Source organism: Crocodylus porosus, unplaced genomic scaffold (genome assembly GCF_001723895.1).
Source record: "Crocodylus porosus isolate Cpor-Errol unplaced genomic scaffold, CroPor_comp1, whole genome shotgun sequence".
NCBI classification, from domain to species: Eukaryota; Metazoa; Chordata; order Crocodylia; family Crocodylidae; genus Crocodylus; species Crocodylus porosus.
The window spans coordinates 18929196-18950142 of NW_017728911.1; the positions used below are offsets into that span (position 1 = coordinate 18929196).

Genomic DNA, 20947 nt, shown 5'->3' on the forward strand with positions numbered 1-20947 from the left:
TGGATAGTACTACAGAAGAAAGAGACTTGGGGGTCATCATTGACCACAAGATGAACATGAGCCTGCAATGTGATGCTGCAGCTAGTAAAGCGACCAAAATGCTGGCTTGCATCCATAGATGCTTCTCAGGCAAATCCCGGGATGTCCTTCTCCCCCTGTACTCGGCCCTGGTGAGGCCACAGCTGGAGTACTGCATCCGGTTTTGGGCTCCACAATTCAAAAAGGATGTGGAAAAGCTTGAGAGAGTCCAGAGAAGAGCCACGCATGTGATCAGAGGTCAAGAAAACAGACCTTACGACTACAGGCCGAGAGCCATGGGGCTCTTTAGCCTGGAAATGTGCAGGCTCAGGGGTGATCTGATGGCCACCTATAAGTTTATCAGGGGTGACCACCAGTATCTGGGGTAACATTTGTTCACCAGAGCGCCCCAAGGGATGATGAGGTCAAATGGTTATAAACTACTGCAAGACTCTTTCAGGCTGGACATAAGGAAGAATTTCTTTACTGTCCAAGCCCCCAAGGTCTGGAATAGCCTGCCATCGGAGGTGGTTCAATCACCTACATTGAACACCTTCAAGGGTTAATTGGATGCTTATCTTGCTGGGATCCTATGATCCCAGCTGACTTCCTGCCCTTCGGGCAGGGGGCTGGACTCAGTGATCTTCCTTGGTCCCTTCCAGCCCTAATGTCTGTGAAATCTACAACAAGATTATAGAAGACACCATGCTCAGCAGGTGAATAGATTAAAGTGGGGATGGTTTGCATGGTGCCACCCCATTCTATTGTCCCAGCAGCCTTTGAGTCAAGTGGAACAGTAGAAGTTTCTATGCCTAGGAAGGGAGAGATGCAGTCCTTCACTGTGAATGGAGCTATTCCAAGCACCATCAGAACAACAAACAGCATTCATATTGTCTGACAGTGTTACTAAAGCGCACAGGCCCTTTTATCAACAACAATATCTGTTCTTCACATGCACCTGACCCGATTACCAGGTCAGATAGGTCACCCTTTCAACAAACAGGCACTGAAGAAGAAATCTGCTCCCTCTGTGGCCTTGTGCAATGTTTGTACATTGATGGGTCAGTCTGAAGAAAATCAACCTATTTGGAGGACATTTGTTACTAGAGAGCTGGACTACTTATAATATTGACAGTGCTGTTTCTCAGCAAGATTAGATTGATGGATGAGGGAGAGCTGACTGCTGCTATGTACAGACATTCAGTTTCTCTTGAGAGAGTTGCTGTGCTTCTAGAAGAAACCCATGAGCATACAGATGTTCAGGATTTTTCTCTCAGAGCAAATGGCTGCTGCAAGAGAAAAATAATCTGGGAACAACCAGGATTAAACACTTCCAGGAGCTTTTCTTCTGGAAGAGCAAATGTCCACACAACCTTACCCTTCCGAAAGAAACTGCAGCACAGTCCTGTACATCCCAAAACGCTTTGTCCCCATCCTACCCCTCTCCAAAACCTGGGAGGAGCAGCAAATGTGTAGGCATCAGCACTGCAAGCTCTCTGCTCTTTATAAGCTCCGCATATCTGTTCAGGTGTCTCTAGGTAAGGTTTCCTACTGGGAAAATAAACCCAGTGAAGGGAACTGATGGTCATCTGCTGATTATTGACCTTGTCAGCAGCCTGGCAGCAGCTTTTTGAGGACTTGTTGGATATTCTGTCTAATGTAGTCATGATGCAGTACTCAAGTATGACATATGAACCTCTTAGACCATGACCCTACTCTGGAAGAAGATCTGGATGCTGAGCAGAGGTTAAGCAATAGCAAAGATTCAGGTCCTGATGATATTCTAGCAGAAGTCAGAGTGTCAAACTAAGCCCTGACTGAGAGTATCCATAAGGTCATCTGACATATCTGGGAAAAAGGAACTTAAAGATGTTACCATAATCAACATATACAAAGGAAAAAGGAGATCAGGCATAATGTAGCAACTGCTGGGGATCTTGTTAGCAACTGCTAGTAAATTGCTAACTCAAATGCTCTTTATTTAACTGCTCTGGGAGATGCCGATAAACGTGAATTTTTTTGTTGGACAAATCCAAAAGAAATGCTGCGAACAGAAATATGATCTTTTTATGTGTTCACTAACATCAACAAAGTCCTTGATACAGTCAGTTAACCTGAATGAGGAGGCTCTTGGGTTGGTTCAGATGGCCTGAAATTTTCCTGTATCAGCTCCATAAAGGAATAAGTGGCAGAGTAAGGATTGATGCTAACCTCTCTGGCTATTTCATCTAGAATGTAGAAAACCAATGTTGGGCTCTTGGACCAATTTTGTCTCCTCTTCTATGCAACACTTGTGAAGAAAGCAGCTGATGACATTGCAGCTAGGGCTGTACGAAACATAATTTCATTTCGACATCCATTTCACCATTTCAAAGGGACAGTGTTTCATTTCATCATTTCGTTTTGTTTCAAAGCACTGTTCCATTTCATTTTGGCAAAACTGTTTTGCCGTTTTGACATTTCTCCCATAGGCTATTATGGGGAAATCATGAAAATGCCTAAAACTTTGTCATTTGCTGACTGATTCAGATGCAAGGTGTAGGGTTGGTAGCTCCTTCTCAGGGCATGAAGCCTGCCAAGAGTCATGGAGATAGGTGCAGATGTTTCTGGGAAACTGCACCTCAAAGAGTTCAAAGCAAAACATGTGACACTTGCTGGCAGCGGCAGCCTCCTGTCATCCAGTGTGCAGATCCAGGGGTCCGCACCCCCAGGCGGAGTCCGGCAGTACTGGGAGGGCAGGTTGAGCTCCGTGGGGCTGGCTGAGCTGGTCAGAGTGCAGCTTGGCTCTCCCTGCCTCCCACCACCGGGCCACACTCCAACCAGCTCCACCAGCCCCATGGAGCTCAGCCCAGCAGCAGGACACAGAGCACGCAGCCCTAGCTCTCCCTGCCTTCCACCTCAGGGTTGAGCTTCATTGGGCTGCAGAGCCACTTGAAGCTCAGCCCAGCGGTGGGAGGCAGGGAGAGCCAGGGCTGAACTCCCCCTCCCGCCCCCAGGCTGAGCTCCATGGGGCTGTGTAGCCGCTCAGAGTGCAGCCCTGGCTCTCCCCTGCCTCCTGCCACCGGACTGCTTCAAAACACAAAACTTTTCAAAACTTTCAAAATGTTTCAAGTGCCCTCATTTTGTTTCAAAGCTGTTTTGAAGCTTTTTGTTTCAGTTTGATTTCACTGTTTCTAGCTTGAAACACATCAAAATATCTTCAAAATGAAATGCTCGTTGAAATTTCGCACAGTCCTAACACTGGTGTAATATTAAGATTCTCCATCTCTAAATCCATTTACCAAGTTTATAAGCAAGATCAAAATGCACCATTTAGCTGCTCTCTGAGCTGCTCTATACAAGTGGTGCTCAATCTGTCCAGCCCCACAGGCTGGATGAGTAGCATGGGTGGATCCACAGGCTGAATCCATTGTGGGGTCAGCACATGGGTTTGGTCCACAAATGTCACCCCATATTCCAAATCCAGTTTCAGAATCACCCACATGCTGGCCCAACCCCCTGTACCAGATCCAGCCTCAGAGTGACCGTGTACAGCAGCCCAGCTCAGCCCGCACTTTGAACAAGCTGCAAAGCAATCCCATGCACCAGCCTAACCCCACGCACACTAGATCCATCTGCAGAGTGATCCAACATGAAGGGCAGTTTGCATCTGTGGGACTCCCCAAGAATCCAGATATTTGGTAGCAGGGTATTTGTGGTAACATTAATTGCCATAGCTCTGGGAGCTGCACCAAGTAATGCACCCACTTCTCTCCTGCCAGCACAGGTGGGATCCTGCCATCACTCCTCTGCCACTGAATTTCTGGACCCATAGGGAGCCTCATAGAGCAGATAACATGTCCCCACAGGCCAGATCCAACCAGCAGGCCATAGGTTGAACATGACGTTCTATACAGGTGACTGTATTAGTGGTCCAATTCTGAACAGGTCTTGTTGATTATTGCTTGGCCTTCACTCCAACTCTAACCCCTTCCACACCCCACTGGCTAACTCCACTGGCAGGGATTGAGTGGGGAGGAAGGGTTAGGGTGAGAGTGAGCCTCATGGAATTCGCACTGCCACTGCAAGAGCCCTGGCAAGAGCTGGAGCTCTGGCAGCAGCACTACATGTGCTACGTGGCAGGGTGAGGTGATTCTGCTTGTAGAGGTGAGGGTTGCTTTTGGCAGCCATTGCTTTTCAGCAGCTGTTAGCTGATCATTAACAGCATGTACCCTCCCTGGCAGGGTAAGGGGTAGACTGCCAGTGATTGGGCTCCCCTGGGGTGGGGGCCCCAAGAAGTAGCGCCCCCTGTTGCCTCATGGGTTGAGAGCTCACCTTTGAGGTGACTTTGTGGCTAGAGACAGACCTTACACATAAACTGATATGATCAGAAACTGGTTTAAACCTGTAACAGAACATAAGTTCAGTGCACATCAGCCAGTTTCAAAATGGCTAAAAGTGATTTAAGATAAACCTGGTTGAATGTAGTATCAGATTTAAGTCAAACTGGTTTATGCAACGTCAGTCCCAAACCACTTCCTGATTTAAGTTAAACCAGAGTCCCCCGGCACCCCAGATGCTTTGCAGCCCTGGGCTGGGCTGTGCTCTCTGCTCCAAAGAACAGAGAACAGTCCCCTGACAGGCAAGAAAAGGGTCACTAAACCTGGGATCATGTGATCCCAGCCAGGTGCCTGTCCAGTCTCCTCTTCAAGACCCCCAAGGATGGGGCGAGCACCACCTCCCTTGAAAGCCCATTCCAGAACCTAGCAACCCTGACCATGAAGAACTGTTTTCACATGTCCTGTCTAAATTTACTCTCCAGTAGCTTATGGCCATTGTTCTTTGTTGTTCCAGGGGATGCCCTGGTAAACAGGTCATTGCCTACTTCATGTTTCTCTCCCCTTATGAATTTGTACACCTCCACAAGGCAGTGAGAATTGTAACCTCTTCTCTTGGAGAGGCTGAAGAGGTTAAGGTCCCTTAGCCTTTCCTCATAGGGCCTTCCCTGCAGGCCTCCAATTAGATGAGTGGCTCATCTTTGGACCCTTTCCAGGTTGTCTGCATCCTGCTTAAACTGCAGCATCCAGAACTGGACACAGTACTCCAGCTGTGGTCTGATAAGTGCCATGTAGAGAGGGAGAATCACCTCCCTGGACCTGTTTGTGAAGCACCTACGGATGCATGACAAGGTGCGATTGGCTCTGCTGACTACATCACATTGACGACTCATGTTTATCATGGAGTCAACAGTGGCTCCAAAATCTCTTTCTGCCTCAGTGGTGCTGCACCCCCCAGCCTATAGCTATGATGGCAGTTCTTTCTCCCTAGATGCAGCACCTTGCACTTGTTCTTATTGAATTGCATCCTGTTGCTTTCTGCCCACTTCCCCAACCTGTCTAGATCAGCCTGGATCTGAATCTTTTCAATCTCCCTCTCCCTGCTTCTTCATACTGTCTGCAAACCTGACAGGTAAGGAAGCCATCAGGGAGCTAATAACACAGTGTTTATCAGCACATCAACAAAACAAAAGTCTCTCATTCTCCTTCAGCATGACAGGAAGCTGAGCGTCTCTATAGGAGGACGCAGGTGCTTGTACACTAATGCCAGGAGCATAGGGAACAAGCAGGAGGAGCTAGCCCTCCTGCTCTCCAGTGGGCATTACAGCTTAGTAGGGATTATGGAGACCTGGTGGGACTCCTAGCATGACCGGAGCATAGACATAGAGCGCTATGCCCAGCATAGAAGGAGCCGGGCAGGGAAGAAAGGTGGAGGTGTAGCTCTTTATGTGAAGGAGCAGTATATCTCCTTGGAGGCCAACATTGGCTCCAAAGAAGAATGGCTTAAAACCTTCTGGGTCAAGCTGGGGGAGGGATGGCGGGGCGGTAATACAGACCTAACTGTAGGTGTATATTACAGACCACCAGACTAGGGGGAGGATTTAGAGTTTGCCTGAGAACTGACGGAGGGTGCATGTGCATGGGACATGGTTATCATGGATAATTTCAATTATCCAGACATCTCTTGAGAGGAACGCTTGGCCAAGTCAGACCAGCCTCATTCCTTCCTGACGAAGAGCTCTTCCTGGCTCAGGTGGTGCACAGGCCAACCAGAAGTAATGCTCTCTTAGATTTGGTCTCAAAGGAGAGGACCTGGTGACTGACTTACGTAAGTATAGAGGATAGCTTGGGTGACAGGGACCGTGAAACCGTCATATTCACTGTCCATCACAAGGCAGACAAATCAGATAGCAGGGCTGAAGTTTTGGATTTCAAAAATGCAAATTTCAACAAGCTCAGGTCACTAGTAGGGGTAGTGCTGTGGGATCAGGGACTGAAGGCGAAAGGTGTGCACGAAGAGTGGTTGTTTTGCAAGGATACGATCCTTGAAGCACAAAGGAAGTCCATTTCCATGTGGAGGAAAGGTACCAGAAGGGTACCTCTTGGCTAAACAGGTAAATCATGGTCCTCCTAAGAAAGAAGAAAGAGGCGTACAAACAATGGAAGCTTTGGGGAGGCCCCAAAGAGGACTATACAACAATGGCCCACATTTGTAGGGAACAAATTAGAAAGGCTAAGGTGGTGACTGAACTTAAATTAGCAATGGGAATCAAGGACAACAAGAAGTACTTCTTTAGGTACATAGGGAACAGGAGGAAAACAAATGGGAGTGTGGGGCCATTGCTCAACACCTCAGGACAGCTGGTTGCTGACACTCAGGAGAAAACTCAACTCCTGAATGACTACTTTGCTTTGCTAGTTGACGAGGCAAAGGGGAAAATCATTCCAGATAGGGTACAAAACGAGCAGGGCAGGAATGATTGCCTTCCTATTATTGCCACAGAACTGGTGTGTGATTAGTTAAAGGAATCAGACATATATAAATCAGCAGGACTGGATGAACTCCATCCAAGAGTGATGAAGGAGCTGGCCAAAGTCATTGCAGAAGTCATCCCTAGTGAAACTTTTCCAAAACTCATGGCACTCTGGAGAGGTCCCTGATGACTGGAAGAGGGCCAATGTTGTGCCCATCTTCAAGAAGGGGAAGAGGGAGGACCTGGGTAACTCTAGGCCAGTTAGGCTAACTTCTATCCCAGGGAAAATCCTGGGAAAAAAATCACTAAGGAGTCTATGTGCTATAGGCTTGCAGAAGGTAGGATTCTGAATGACCACCAGCATGGCTTTGTCTGGGTAGGTCTTGTCTTACCAACCTCATCTCATTTTATGATCATATAACTCACCACCTGGAAAACAGTGAAGAGGTTGAAATTGTATGCCTTGATTTCCAAAAACCCTTCGATCTGGAATCCCATGATGTTCTCGTGAGAAAATTGGAGGATTGTGGGCTTAACTGCAAGACAGTTATTTGGGTACGAAACTGGTTGCAGGGTAGGACCCAGAGAATCCTAATGAACGGATTTGTGTCATCCTGGTGAGAAGTATTCAGTGCTACAGAATGCAGAGACATGCAAGTTTCCTGTTTGTGCCTGTCCATATGAGGTGCTAGTAATGCCACATCCATGAAAAACTTCTGAGTGACAAGATCATTGCATCAAAGAAAATTAGGGTTGGAAGGGACCTCAGGAGGTCATCTAGTCCAACCCCCTGCCCAAAGCAGAACCAGCCCTAACTAGATCATTCCAGCCAGGGCTTTGTTGATCTGAGTCTTAAAACCCTTCAAGGACAGAGGTTCCACAACCTCTCTGGGTATCCTGTTTCAGTGCTTCACCACCCTCCTAGTGAGAAATCTTTTCCTCATATCCAGCCTAAACCCCGCTTGTTGCAGCTTGAGACTATTGCTCCTTGTTCTGTTACCTGTCACCACTGAGAACAGTCTAGCTCAATCCTTTTTGAAACCAACCTTCAGACAGTTAAAGGCTGATATCAAATCTCCCTTCAGTCTTCTCTTCTGCAGACTAAATAAACCCAGTTCCCTCAACATCTCCTCATAAGTCATGTGCCCCAGCCCCCCAAGCCATTTTTGTTGCCCTCCACTGGACTGTCTCCAACTTGTCCACTCCTTTCTGTAGTCAGGGGCCCAAAACTGGGCACAATATTCTAGATGTGACCTCACCAATGCAGAAGAGAGGGGAATAATTACTTCCCTCAATCTGCTGGAAATGCTCTTACTGCTGTTAGCCTCCTTGGCAACAAAGGCACACTGTTGGCTCATATTCAGCTTATTGTCCACTTTAACCTCAAGGTCCTTTCCTGCAGAGCTTCTGCTTAACCAGTTTGTCCCAAACCTGTAGCAGTGCATGGGATTCTTCTATCCTAAGTGCAGGACTTTGCATTTGGCCTTGTTGAACCTCATAAGATTTCTTTTGGCCCAGTCCTCCAATTTGTCTAGGTTACTCTGAATCCTAGCCCTACCCTCCAGCATATCTACTACACCCCACAGCTTGATGTTATCTGTGAACTTGCTAAGGGTGTAATCCATCTCATCTTCCAGATTGTTATTGAAGGTATTGAACAAAAATGGCCCCAGGACTAACCCCTGGGGCACTCCACTTGATACCAGCTGCCACGTAGACCGAGGTTCTAGCCAGGTTTCTATCTACCTTACAGTCAATTCATCTAACCCATACTTCCTTAACTTGCTTGCAAGAATGTTGTGGGAGACTATCAAAAGCCTTGCTAAAGTAAAGGTATATCATGTCTACTGCTTACCCCACATCCACAGAGCCAGTCGTGCTATCATAGAAGGCAGTCAGGTTGATCAAGCTCTTGGTGAATCCATGCTGCCCCCTTCCTGATCACTTTCTTCTCCTTGCAGTGCTTAGAAATGGATTCTTTGAGGGCCTGTTCCATGATTTTCCCAGGGTTTGAGGTGAGGCTGACTGGTCTATATTTCCCTAGATCTTCCTTCTTCCCTTTCTTGAAGATGGGTACTATATTTGCTCTTTTCCAATCATCTGGGACCTCCCTTGATCGCCATGAGTTTTCAAAGATAATGGCCAGTGGCTCTTCAATCACATCAGCCAATTCCCTCAGCACCCTCATACGTACTGCATCCAGCCCCATGGACTAGTACGTATCCAGCCTTTCTAAATAGTCCCTAACCTGTTCTTTTACCACTGTTGGCTGCTCACCTCCTTCCCAAACTGTGATTCCTGGTGCAGTAGTTTGGAAGCTGATCTTGCCTGTGAAGACCAAAGTAAAAAAGACATTGAGTATGTCAGCCTTTTCCTCCTCATCTGTTACTAGGTTTCCTCCCCCATTCAGTAAGGGGCCTACACTTTCCCTGACCTTCCTCCTGTTGCTGACATATTTGTAGCAAACCTTCTTGTTATTCTGTATATCCCTTGCTAGCTGCAACTCCAACTGCACTTTGGCTTTCCTGATTTCATCCCTTCATGCACTGGTCACTTGCCACATTTGCTAGTCTTGCTGCACATTGGGATGGTTTTTTCCCGTAATCTCAGTAAGGTTTCTTTGAAATACAGCCTGCTCTCCTGGACTCCTTTCCCCCTCAGACTGGCCTCCCAGGGGATTCTGCCCATCAGTTCCCTGACGGAGTCAAAGTCTGCTTTTTTGAAGTCTAGGGTCCATACTCTCCTGCTCTTCAGATACCTCTCTGTTCCTGTGAAGTCATGAGCTCCAGCAAGTGACCATTTAAATTACAGTGTGGGTCAGAATGTGGAGTTTTGTTACCTTTTTTCAAAAACTCTCATGTTTCTTTCTTTGATAGGAAATAGTTACAGCAAGGCTATGTTGTATTTGTTTCAGGATAACCTTTTTATCCTGGGACAAAATACAGTTGTTCAGATATCTATTGTCCCAAGATAAATCCAAAGAAGTTCACAGGATAAGAAGTACTAACATTTTATCCTGGGACATCACAAAGTACATCTGAATGGTTATCCAGGAATTGCAGCATTGAATCAATGGCAGAAAAGTGGCATTGCATTCAGCTGCTTGCTAAATGCTTCTGTATGTACACACCAATCCTGGGATATTTTTCTTCCAGAATAGACCGAGGGAAAACTTGTCCAAGGGCAAATGCAACATCTGTTCCCAGCTTAAGTTTTGGGACCCTTTTTTTAACCTTTTCATAACAATATTCTGTATTTGAAACTTTCTTACTATACTTCTGAACAACTCTAACTGTCAAGTTTATTCATGTAAAGCAACCAATCTATTACTTGCATCAGCAAAGTCCAGAGAAAGGATGAACTGTTTCAGAAAATACTGTTCCATTACATTTGGCACTAGAATGCTTTCTTTTCAAAATCCAACAACACAAACTTATAATTTCCAATACTTCTTTTCTGAATAAGTACTTATTGTGGACAACAAACACAAGGAATTCCTCTCTTCACAACTGGATGTATTTCTTTATTCTTACATCTTTCTCTCTTCCCTCCAAGATGATGCATAAAACAAAAGCATCAATTAACTCGTTCATCCAGTTTAGTCTATTAAGAATTTTAACCCACTGTGGTGTTATATAGTATTCAATTTAATTATTTTGGAACATATACAAACAAAATATACATCCTGAAGTTGTTGGGGAAAATGATAAATTTCAGTTAGAATTAATGCTGGTCAAATACTACAAAGAAGAGTGTCTGTGATGCTTAGTATAGATTCAGAATGGTTCAACAATTTGCACCCCTTTCCAGTTGGCTGTCTGTGAACATGCACTTCAGTGGCTCTTTGTTGTCATTAACATTTGAGGATTGGAGTTTAAACTTGTCCATAGGGCCACCACAAGGCACATGCACCCCTTAGTGTGAGGGCTTAAGTAAGGCTAAAGAGAGGCCTAGGCCCTCTGCAAATACCTCTGTTTGCCCTTGTACAAGGTATTCATGTGTGAACAAGAGTATTCATTATTCATTAATTGCTGTTCTCCTCCTTCCAAGTCAGCTAAGCCCTCCCATGCTGTTCCATGCCTTTTCAAAAGGAACCCAAGAAAAATAAAGTTCTGCTCTATGTGGCTATTAATGGTTCTACTTACCTTTCACACAATTAAAAGTTTCTCTGGTCTCCTTGGCCCCTGCTTGACAAAGTGGTGTAAGTCAGTCAGTTGCTGTCTTAAAACTGATGCTGCACCAGAATCTGTTCAGTTTTTAGGAAAAGGTGGTATTTTTCAAGTGAAAGTTATTGCATGATTTTACATATTTTATTATTCCATCCTTATGTTATTGTTATATGTTTAAAGCCCTGATCCTACAAAGGATTTTGAGCCTTATTGGATTCAATTAGGCTCCACATGGATGGTCCAGAGTAATGGAGCTGATAGCAGGACTGGAATAACAAACTGACAAACTAATAGAAAAGACAGGGTCTCTGTGATATATTTTGCATCCACTAGCTTTGTTAACGATTAACAGAATCTGATTACATGATTTCTTTTAATTTGGGAAACTGTATAGAGAAGTATATGTAGAGCAGATTCACTTCCTATATAAACAATACTTACTTTTCAAAATTGATCAGAAAGTGAGTGACTGGCATGCAGTCATAGCCAAAGCCCTGTTCTCAGAAACAAACCCCACAGGGAATTTATGCAGAAGAATCTGTGCAGGTCTACTTCTATGGATCAGTCTGCAGGACAGAGATCTAAGTTCACTGTACAGTTAACAGAGGATTCAAGTACTAATCCCGATGTTTACTGAAGTCTAGTACTACTGCAACCAATAGAAATAAGGCCTGAGAACATCAGTTAGAGATGGATCCATATTTTATTGTGTATTCCCCATGAAATAACATGCAATAATTTATCTTAACAGTGCAATTAACCTTTATTACCAGTGTAATGTGTATTTCCTGGTCAGTAAAGGCTCAGAGCAGAGGTGATACAGAAACATAACTGGCCATAGCAAGAAAATGTCAGGCCAGAGTTGCTGCATATTTTCATTATAGGAAAATGTACATTGGATTTATTTTTATAGGTACTGTGAATGACATATAAATAATATTCCTATCTCAGTGAAGGTATTTTCTTCAGATTCAAAAATGTTTAGCAATTAGATAAAAGGTATGTTTTTTTTTAAAAATGATAATCTCTAGGACATAGTTTATGCTGCTTTTTACTCTGCTCTGAAATATATCACTAAATGTATTATGCGTTTTGGTATTATATAGCACATATTTGCATTTTAATTTATTATATTTAACTAAAATTAATTTAGATCAAAGTAAAACATGTGTCTGACTCCAATAATTACAAGACCGTTTCACTGATAGTTTATTCTATTTACTGATGTATTTTGGTAGAACGAAGTGGCTAATCGATTTTATTGTTTCAGGTTTATAGAAAGGGAAAAAATAATTTTTTTCACTTTAGAAGAATTATATTTAAACTGATGTCTCAAACTCCTCCCCCAATAAAGTAACGTCCATAGATTTTTCAACTATTATATGCCTGCCAATAAATACTTTGAGGTTCCATTTTATTTTAATTTATTATTTGTGTTTACAAAATATGTCCTCAGTATTGAAAGGACTGTGACAAAGGAGGGAAGTGTTTTATTTGTGAATATATTACAACTCTCCTCCCCCTATTTTTTCTTCTTTATAGCTCCAGTCAGTGTGGTCAAGCAAGACAGCTGCTCAAACTCGGCAAACTTCCAAGAAGCCGAGGATATGCCTGACAGATGTGTCTTGGAAGAGTCTGAGAGTCCAGGTGAGAGCCATTTAAAGATAGTTGCCAAGAATCAAATGATAAATTTGACACAGTTTGGGGGCCTACAAAAAATCACATTGTAATGCACTTCGTTTTTTAGCAGCTGCAATATCAAATTAATAGTCACCTCCAGTGGTCATTGTCTGGAGCTGATATCCTTTGCTCTTTCATCAAGAGTTTGGGTCTTAGAAAGGATAAAGACTTTCTGACCAAAAACAAAGCTGACAGTAGTAGTTCATTATAATTAGTTTTGGACTAATTCTTCTAGTTAATATATGTATGAGGCCTGACTTTTGAAGGTAGGCTAAGGGTATGAAAAATTAAGAGTACTGTACCTACTGTAGTTGAATAAAAAAACAGGCATCCAGATGCAATACATCTGGCAAAATGCAAATTGCTAATTTTATAACTCTCTTCTTTTTTTTTTCAAATCAACTCACTATAGATATTTTAACTAATGGTTCTCAACACTGAATTGATTCATTGCATACAGATCCGTTAGGTGCATCTCTTCTAGGGGTGATGATATTTGTCTTTATCTTGCTGTATATGAAATAAACAAGAAGTTTACTATATAAATCTCAAGAAGGGGCAATTAAATGTAAAGTGGTTCCAACTGCAGTTGATTAAAGACACAGAATGTGAATGAAAAAAAAAAGCCAGGCAAGCTGTCTGCCTCACACATGGACACATATGTAATGTGACACAGTAGTCATTAATGAAAGAGTTAAACATCATTTTTTCACTTGATATTTTCCTTTCCTTCTTTATCTGGTTTCTCTGTACCCTCTTGCATCTTTGTGTGCTGATCCATGTATCATATTTTTGATTCATCCTCTCTGCGGCCTGTCAGCTTAGTTAAGAGATTTCCAAATCTTGCAGCCTGTGCTGACAGGGGGCAGCTGCCAACAGTCCCCTGATCCTTCCCCAAGGAGCACAGCTGAGATTTAATTTTCAGTGAAAGGGTGCAGTCTGAAATCCATGTCAGGTCCCCAAAGTCATCTCAGAACCCAGATAGGACCCATGGCTAGGGGATTATATTTCAGCGCACTCCACTCCTGTAAAATTCCTTGGGAGTTGAACTGCTGTCATGTACCTGATTTGAACTACATTTCCTTTTCATCTTTTCCACAGAAATGAACAATGGTATATTTTAGAATAATTGAAATCAATGAATTGTAAATCCATGTGCATTTTCAAGGCACTTTGGTTTGGTCCCACTACCTTACAACAAATGCTGCATGAGATTTAAAAGGCGCAGATAATCCATACTGGTAAAGAGACAAGTTTAATTTCTGACTTCAGCTACATCAAACCACCTATGGTACTGCTTTACATATCCTTCAGTAAATGTCTGTAGACCTTTCTAGAACTGTAAAAGGTTTTTAAAAGGGTATAGTCTTACTGTCATCTGTTCTGGACAGAAGTGGCAAAGACCGTCAGGTTAAGAGTTCTAAATGGCTCGAGGAAGAATTAATGTAGTGCTCCCTCTGCCGAAAGATGATTTTAATTCACCTTTCATCTAGTTGTTTTGGGTGGTAAAATGTACCCAGGGTTGGATGGGAATTTAGAATACATATTTCTGGCTACCACAAACAAATACAAAATAAAGAAAAGGAAGCAAAACTGTCAGGAGGTGAATATTGATTGGGAAAACATGTGTTGATAAAGAATCTAAACTTAAAAAGTGAGTTACATTCTGTCCATCTGACATAATTAAAGTGGTAATAAACAATGAATTACTCTGGCTTCTCTCTCTGTCCATTCCTGCATTTTAAGACATCTTGCCTTATAGGTCTGAAAACCTCTGGAGATTTCACTACTGGTCTCACTGCTTTCCACTGAGAATTTGTGGCTTGGTTGTCATGGAGACATCGTATTTCTCCAAGAATTGCTCATATTGATCCGTGGACAGGCGTAAATGGCCAGGCGAATGTGAGGCGTAAAGGGGGCTGGGCAGTACTATAAAATGACCAGAGGTTATGGGTCGGAAATAAGCTCATAGCAAACACTTAGGTAAAGAGAAAGAAACAGTTTCATTTTGTTTCAGGATTTCGTTTTTGCACTTTGTGCCATTGTCTTCTTTCACTATAGACTGAAAGAAACTTGTTAGTCACTTGTCATGTCAGATCTTTGGTGCTTGTCCTGACACAGCTGTCAGCCTTCCAGCTCTGTGCAGTTCAGGGACACACAACAAAGAGCTAGCAACATGAATTATTTATTGCTCCTTGTGTGGATGAAATTCTGTGATAAGAAATTAAGACACTTCTGACAGAAGCTCTTGTTTGAAAAGAAAATGTTTAATGATAGAATACATTTACTTAAAGCTTTACCACTTACTTTTTTGTTGTCAAACATTAAAAGAGTAACATAACATTTAGGTGGCTTCTATTTTCTTTAGTATTTATCAGACACTTTAACTTTGTAGTTTATTTTAGGGCTTCAGAGCCTGAGGAATATCTGCATTTGACTTAACCAAACCCACAACTTCCAAATTCGTGTTCCACAAAAGAAAACTGAAAAGCTGCACCTTAGTTTGTAGTAAAATGTAACCCATATTATTTGCAGAACTGCTTGCATTTTGGCTGACAGTTGGGTAGTGGGAAGTGCCATATTTCTCAACGACAGAAAGTTAAAGATTCCATTGTGTTTCCCACCTCGTTGGATGGAGGACAAGTACAAGTATTATACTGTATCTGCAAGGAGCTCTGGAAGTATTTTTAGAAAGGATACTTTATCAAAACTGGTAAAATTACAGAGGTGCAGTGAAAATGTTAACAGCTGATTGTGCCATCTGTTTTATGAAGATGGAAGTCTTTAACCATGAAAATAGATTCAAACTGATAACAGTGATATTAAATCTCTAAAACCCTATACTGTTTATTGACTTACTTTGGTTCCACACTTTCCACATGCACGCTCCCTTCCCCTGCTGCAGATACAGGTCTCAAGTAATCATAGAAAAGGGCATATACCCAAGTGAGTAGCAGAAATCCATTAGACCAGGTAAGAAACTGATCTGGGATTTACAGTGATTTTTAATGTTCAAAATGTTGTCTGAACTAGTCTCTGACAGGTCATGGAACCCCTCAGCTTACACCTTCTTTTTCCTCTTGGATAATTCATAGTAAACACTTTTCACCTGTGACAGATGCACATAAATATCAGACTAGAGTTTCTTGCCTAAGCAAAATGGATTTTAGTTGCTCCTTTGCTAGTGCCTACAAGCTGCCATTATCTGTGATAGTGGCTTGTGTCTATTTTACCCACACACAGAGGGGATTCTGGGCTTCTGTCCCAGATGCCTAATACTAGGTTTCTCACTGCCATTTTCTCCACATGCTGAGGACTGCTTCTGCTTGACATGCAAAGCCATAGCTCTTCAAACTTGTCTGTGCTTTCACCCATAATGTAAAAATCAAACAAGACCATTCTTTGTTCGTAGTTTTCATACATGCATAACAAAACTGTTGAAACTTTTAACTAATCCTCATTGCATGTTTGAGGCAAATAATTCTTATAAATCACATTTTCCAGATGAAGAAACTGAAACAGGGACTTGCTCACATTATCACATCGAGTCTGTAGCAGAGCTGGAAATAGGACCCAGATATCCGGACTCATGATTCTTAGGTTATCCACCAGACCAGGGGTTGTCAGCCGGGGGTCCGTGTACCCCTGGGGGTACTTTGAAAGGTCCCAGGTGGTATATGGGGTGGACAGGGACAGAGCACTGCCACCCCGCACTGCTGCCTCACAGGAGCAGGGCCTCACAGGCGCTGTGCTGCCGCTGCTTGCCACACCCCTGGTCTGCATCCGGCCACTCGCCACCCCCCTCCCTCCCGAGGTACATTTACTAAAAAGGGGTCCACCAGGCATATACTTATTTTAAAAGGTTGAAAACCCCTGCACTAGACAATGCCCCTTCTCTCTGAAAGCTTAGCAGTCTTGCATTGTTAGGGAGTCTTCCTTCCTCTCCTCTCTTATTCTATCGCCCATGCAGAAACCTTTTTTTTGGTTTTTTTTGGAGCTTAATAGGCTTGTACTGCCTTGGAGCTGGAGGCAGAAGAACCTGCTGAATTTCATCCTACGAAACCTGAGGAGGAAAGCAGCACAAGTTAATGAAGCCTGAAACTTCTGTGGCCTGTGCCTGCCCTTTAGTGCACTCCCACTAAGGGAGCCCCTTAAAGCACGGTTCAGGCAGGGCTTGTGCTGTCTACAGATGGATTAGATCAGAGCCCAGATGGAAAAACAGAGTCAATAAGTACTGGCACAGCACAGATGTTCCTTTCCTCTTGCGGACCTTCTACCTCACATGCACACAAACTTCACAGTATCCACCAGCTAAGTAGGCCCCAATAGAAAAACAGCTACTTCCAGGGGTTTGGGAGGCAGGCCACGCTCCTTTGGTGAAAGAGTTGGTAGAAAATAGAGACTGATATTACAAAGCATGTTCTCTCTTATCTCAGTTATTCCCACGCAACAGAGACTAGGACCTTATCTGATGGCTTTCAAAAGTCAATCAGTGTCTCTTTTGATTAGATCAATACGGTTCATTTGTACAGCTTAAATCCCTCCAAACACTTCATACTCATGCTCAAAATATTGGCCCATTCTAAGCTTTTTGCCCTTCACACTGCAATGTTCCTGCTTGTATTTCAGATATCAATGAAAAATCCTAATAGTTTCCACATCCCTTCTTACTTAATTTCTTGTCCCAGAAAAGCCTAAGCACAGTGATGGTGGAAAAAAATCAGATACTCTAAGACAGGGTCTGTGTGAGAGAGCTGTATCCCAAGTAAGGAAATCTCTCAAAAGAGTCCAAGGCTGTGTGCAAATAAAACAAAGGGCATGTGTGCACAACACTTTAAAGCAGGTTAAATGCTTTTGCACCACTTTAATGGTGTCAGTGTTTGCACGCATTGGTGGTGTATTGCACAGTAATTCCAGCCACTGTAGCAAATTTGGTAGCATAATGCACCTTAAATGACTTGGGATGCAGCAAACTAAAAATCCTCTGAGGAGTTTGTTTGCTGCCCTACAGCCATGGAGCAAAGCACCAAGCTCCATGCAGCTCAGGGGCTGTGCAGGCAGCCTGGCAGCAGCCCGGGAAGGCAGGCTTTGCCCAAGAAAAGCAGCGAGCCTGATATCTTCCCCCCCCCCCCAGAGCCTGCCTGAGCTGTGCGGGGGCACAGTGCTTCCCTCCGTGGCTATGTTGCCTCCGGGACCACCTGAGCCAGGTGCCTATGGGCGAATGCTGCCTGGGAGGGGACCACCTCAAAAAAGCACAAGCTGCCTTCCACAGCTCAGGGACCACTCTGCCCACCAGCAGCTCTTCCTCCCCTCCCCACCACCGGAGAGGCAGGTAAGTTTGGGTGTGTGCACGACACAGGGGTTCAAAGGGCCCTAAATTGAAGTGGTGCTTTTAAAAACCCACCACTTCAATTTAGGGCCCCTGTTTCGTCTACACACACCCCAAGTTTCCAACTGGCCATTAAGTGCATGAGAGCCATGAATATGCAGCACTGTAAGTGTGATTGTGTTGTTATAAGGCAGGTTATAATCACTCCATAGAATACTTGATTAACACCTTGGAGTTGTGTGCACTGAAGACTGTGTTATGTAGATCAATGCAGTACTACTTGTATCACTATAAATCAATATGCCGTTTATCTGAACTTGATACTTAAATCTAGTTCTTTTCTCATTAAATTTCAAAACTATGCAGCACCTTATTAAAAAACAAAGCACTTATTTTTTCTTTTTCTATCCCAAGTACCAGTAGCACTGAAAAAATTAGGCAACAGTAAACGACGACAGCTTCAGGAATGGAGCATGGAAGACTGTTGATGATGATGCATGAAACAGAAAGATTGTGCAATGTGAAAGCAGCCCATTAATCATAAATACAGATAGCACACTTTTTTTCATGGACTGTGTTAAAAATGTTAAAATGGGCAAGGATGCTTTCAGAAATAAAACTTTTAGCATCAATGGCATCATAGAATCATTGTAGGGTTTGCTAGTTTGCAAGTCGTCATTTTTTTTCCCCAGATTTAAAAGAAAATGGCTTAAGAAAATGGTTCTATCTAGCTCTAAAATGTTTGTCTCATCTAGGATATAGGTATATTATTTGGTTCACTAGCAAGCAAATATCATCTTGACAATTCTGAGGCCTAGTATCAGAGCTGAGAAGGAACCATTGAGTGTCTTGCCTCACTTGAACAGCACCTTACAAAATGCACAATACAAGTAAATCTTTAAGTTTAGGCTAAAATTATCATATATCAAATCGCAAAAATCAGGTATCTAAAAGGTGAATTGACTAAGATCCGTTTTAAGCATAATTACAATAAACCAAAACAGAAATAAAATATAATACCTGAATAATATAAATTCACTATTACCTCTGTTTCAACTTACTGTAGTGTTAGTCCAGTTGAAAGTAAACATGCATTTTTTTTGTGAGCAGTGATTGGAGAGAGAATGCAGATAATGTGTTAATAATACCCAATAGGAATAATCTCTCTCCTTATGCAATTGGGAAGTTCTCCCCTTGAAAAGAAAATCTGTTCTGTTGAATAATATTGAAGAGATTCAGATATTCTCCTGAGATGCTATGGTTTTTGCATTGCTTTTTGTGATTTTGTATGAGGTGTATAAAATACGTTGTGTTTGGAGGTCTTCAGTGTTTTTGAATATGACAGGTCAGTGATGCATAGCTTAATTTCACTATAAACAGCATTGAGATTATTTATCAATCAGTAAAGCAATTTACAGTGGACTTTTATAAGGGAGGCTACATGTGTTATTCTGCCACACAGTGTTAAAATCAAATTAATATATTTGTTTTCCAGATGAGATGAAATCACATCCTTGGATGTCCAAGGTATGTTCCTGCAAAGTGTGTTAGACAAGCCTGCTTATTAAATGGAACTAGAAGATGAGCAAGCACAGTACAGGAAGTGAAGACAGAGGACATTGTTATGGATGGCAGCTGTTGTTTGCTGTGTTTTGATACAGGAACTACTCCATGTAGGATTTATTACCATATATCTTTCACAATTAATTTTCAAAAAATACCTGTCATCTGCTTCCCCTTTCTCTGTTATTGGTTCCAATATGCATTGCCAGCCCTCTCACAAATTTGAATTGATTGAATTTAATCCATTTATTTCTAGCATATATGACCTTAAATGATTCCTTATCTTGAGACATTTTTGTACTAACAGAAACAATAACTCCAAATCTCAATCTATTGATTTATCAGAACAGTTCTGAAACTGAATTATACAATGTTGTGATCTGGTAACTATTACATGCTGCATGCAATTAATTTAATTTTTCACATTTACATTCTCTTTACCTTATGATTCAAATACTTTTATTATTGATAATAGTTTAGCACAGGAAAAGACCAAACATATTTAACAGAACTTAAGTATCAGTGCTTCTCTGAATTTACAGAAAAAATGTAAGCTATTAAACACTAAAATTAATCATGATTGTGTGATTGTGTGTATGTATTTGATTACAATTCACAAATTTCATTGTACACACACATATATTTACCATCAAAACGTTTCTTTCTCACATATACACAGGATGCATTCTTATACACGCTATATATGTGTGTGTATACATACTTGTTTAGAGAAAGCTGTCAAAAAATCTGGTATCCTTTACTGAAATGTTGCAGTGCATGTTTCATAGAGTCATAGATTGTTAGGGGCTGCAAGGGACCTTTCGGATCATTGGGTCCAGCCCCCTCTCCCCCCCTTCGCTCTAGGCAGGAAGACACTTGACCCTGTCCAGTCTCCTCTTGAAAACTTCCAGGGTAGGTGACTGCACCACCTCTGGAGGGAGTTTATTCCACAATCTGGACATCCTGACTGTGGAGGATGTTTTTCCTGGGATTAAGCCTGAAGCAGCCTTCCAGAAATTTGTATCCATTGGTTCTGGTCTTCCCCAGGGGGTGCCATAGTGAACAGTTGTTCACCAAGCTCTTGATGCACTCCTCTGATATAGCGGTAAGCCTCTATCAAGGCCCCTCTCAACCTTCTCTTCTTTAGGCTAAAGAGGCCCAGGTCCCTCAGCCTTTCCTCTCATGGCTTGCCTTGCAAGTCCCTGATCATATGGGTGGCTCTTTTCTGGACTCTCTCAAGTTTTTCCACGTCCTTACTGAAGTGTAGTGCCCAGAACTGGATGCAGTACTCCAACTGCAGTCTCACCAGTGCTGAGTACAACAGGAGTATCACTTCCTTAGTTTTACACAAGATGCATCAGTTGATGCATGCCAGTGTGTTGTTTGCCCTGCTGGCCA

The 20947-nt window shown here is 42.7% G+C and overlaps 1 protein-coding gene across 2 annotated transcripts in view; it reads left to right on the top strand.

Moving 5' to 3' along the window:
- Positions 1 to 20120, top strand: part of WDR72 (WD repeat domain 72) — a 239706-nt gene extending 219586 nt beyond the window's left edge. For both annotated transcript variants that reach the window (XM_019533547.1, XM_019533548.1), the window contains exons 19-20: positions 12520 to 12624; positions 19482 to 20120. In XM_019533547.1, the coding sequence (XP_019389092.1) occupies positions 12520 to 12624; positions 19482 to 19537 (161 nt within the window). In that variant the 3' untranslated portion in view covers positions 19538 to 20120. The remainder of the gene's footprint in view (positions 1 to 12519; positions 12625 to 19481) is intronic.
- The last annotated feature ends 827 nt before the right edge of the window (positions 20121 to 20947 follow it).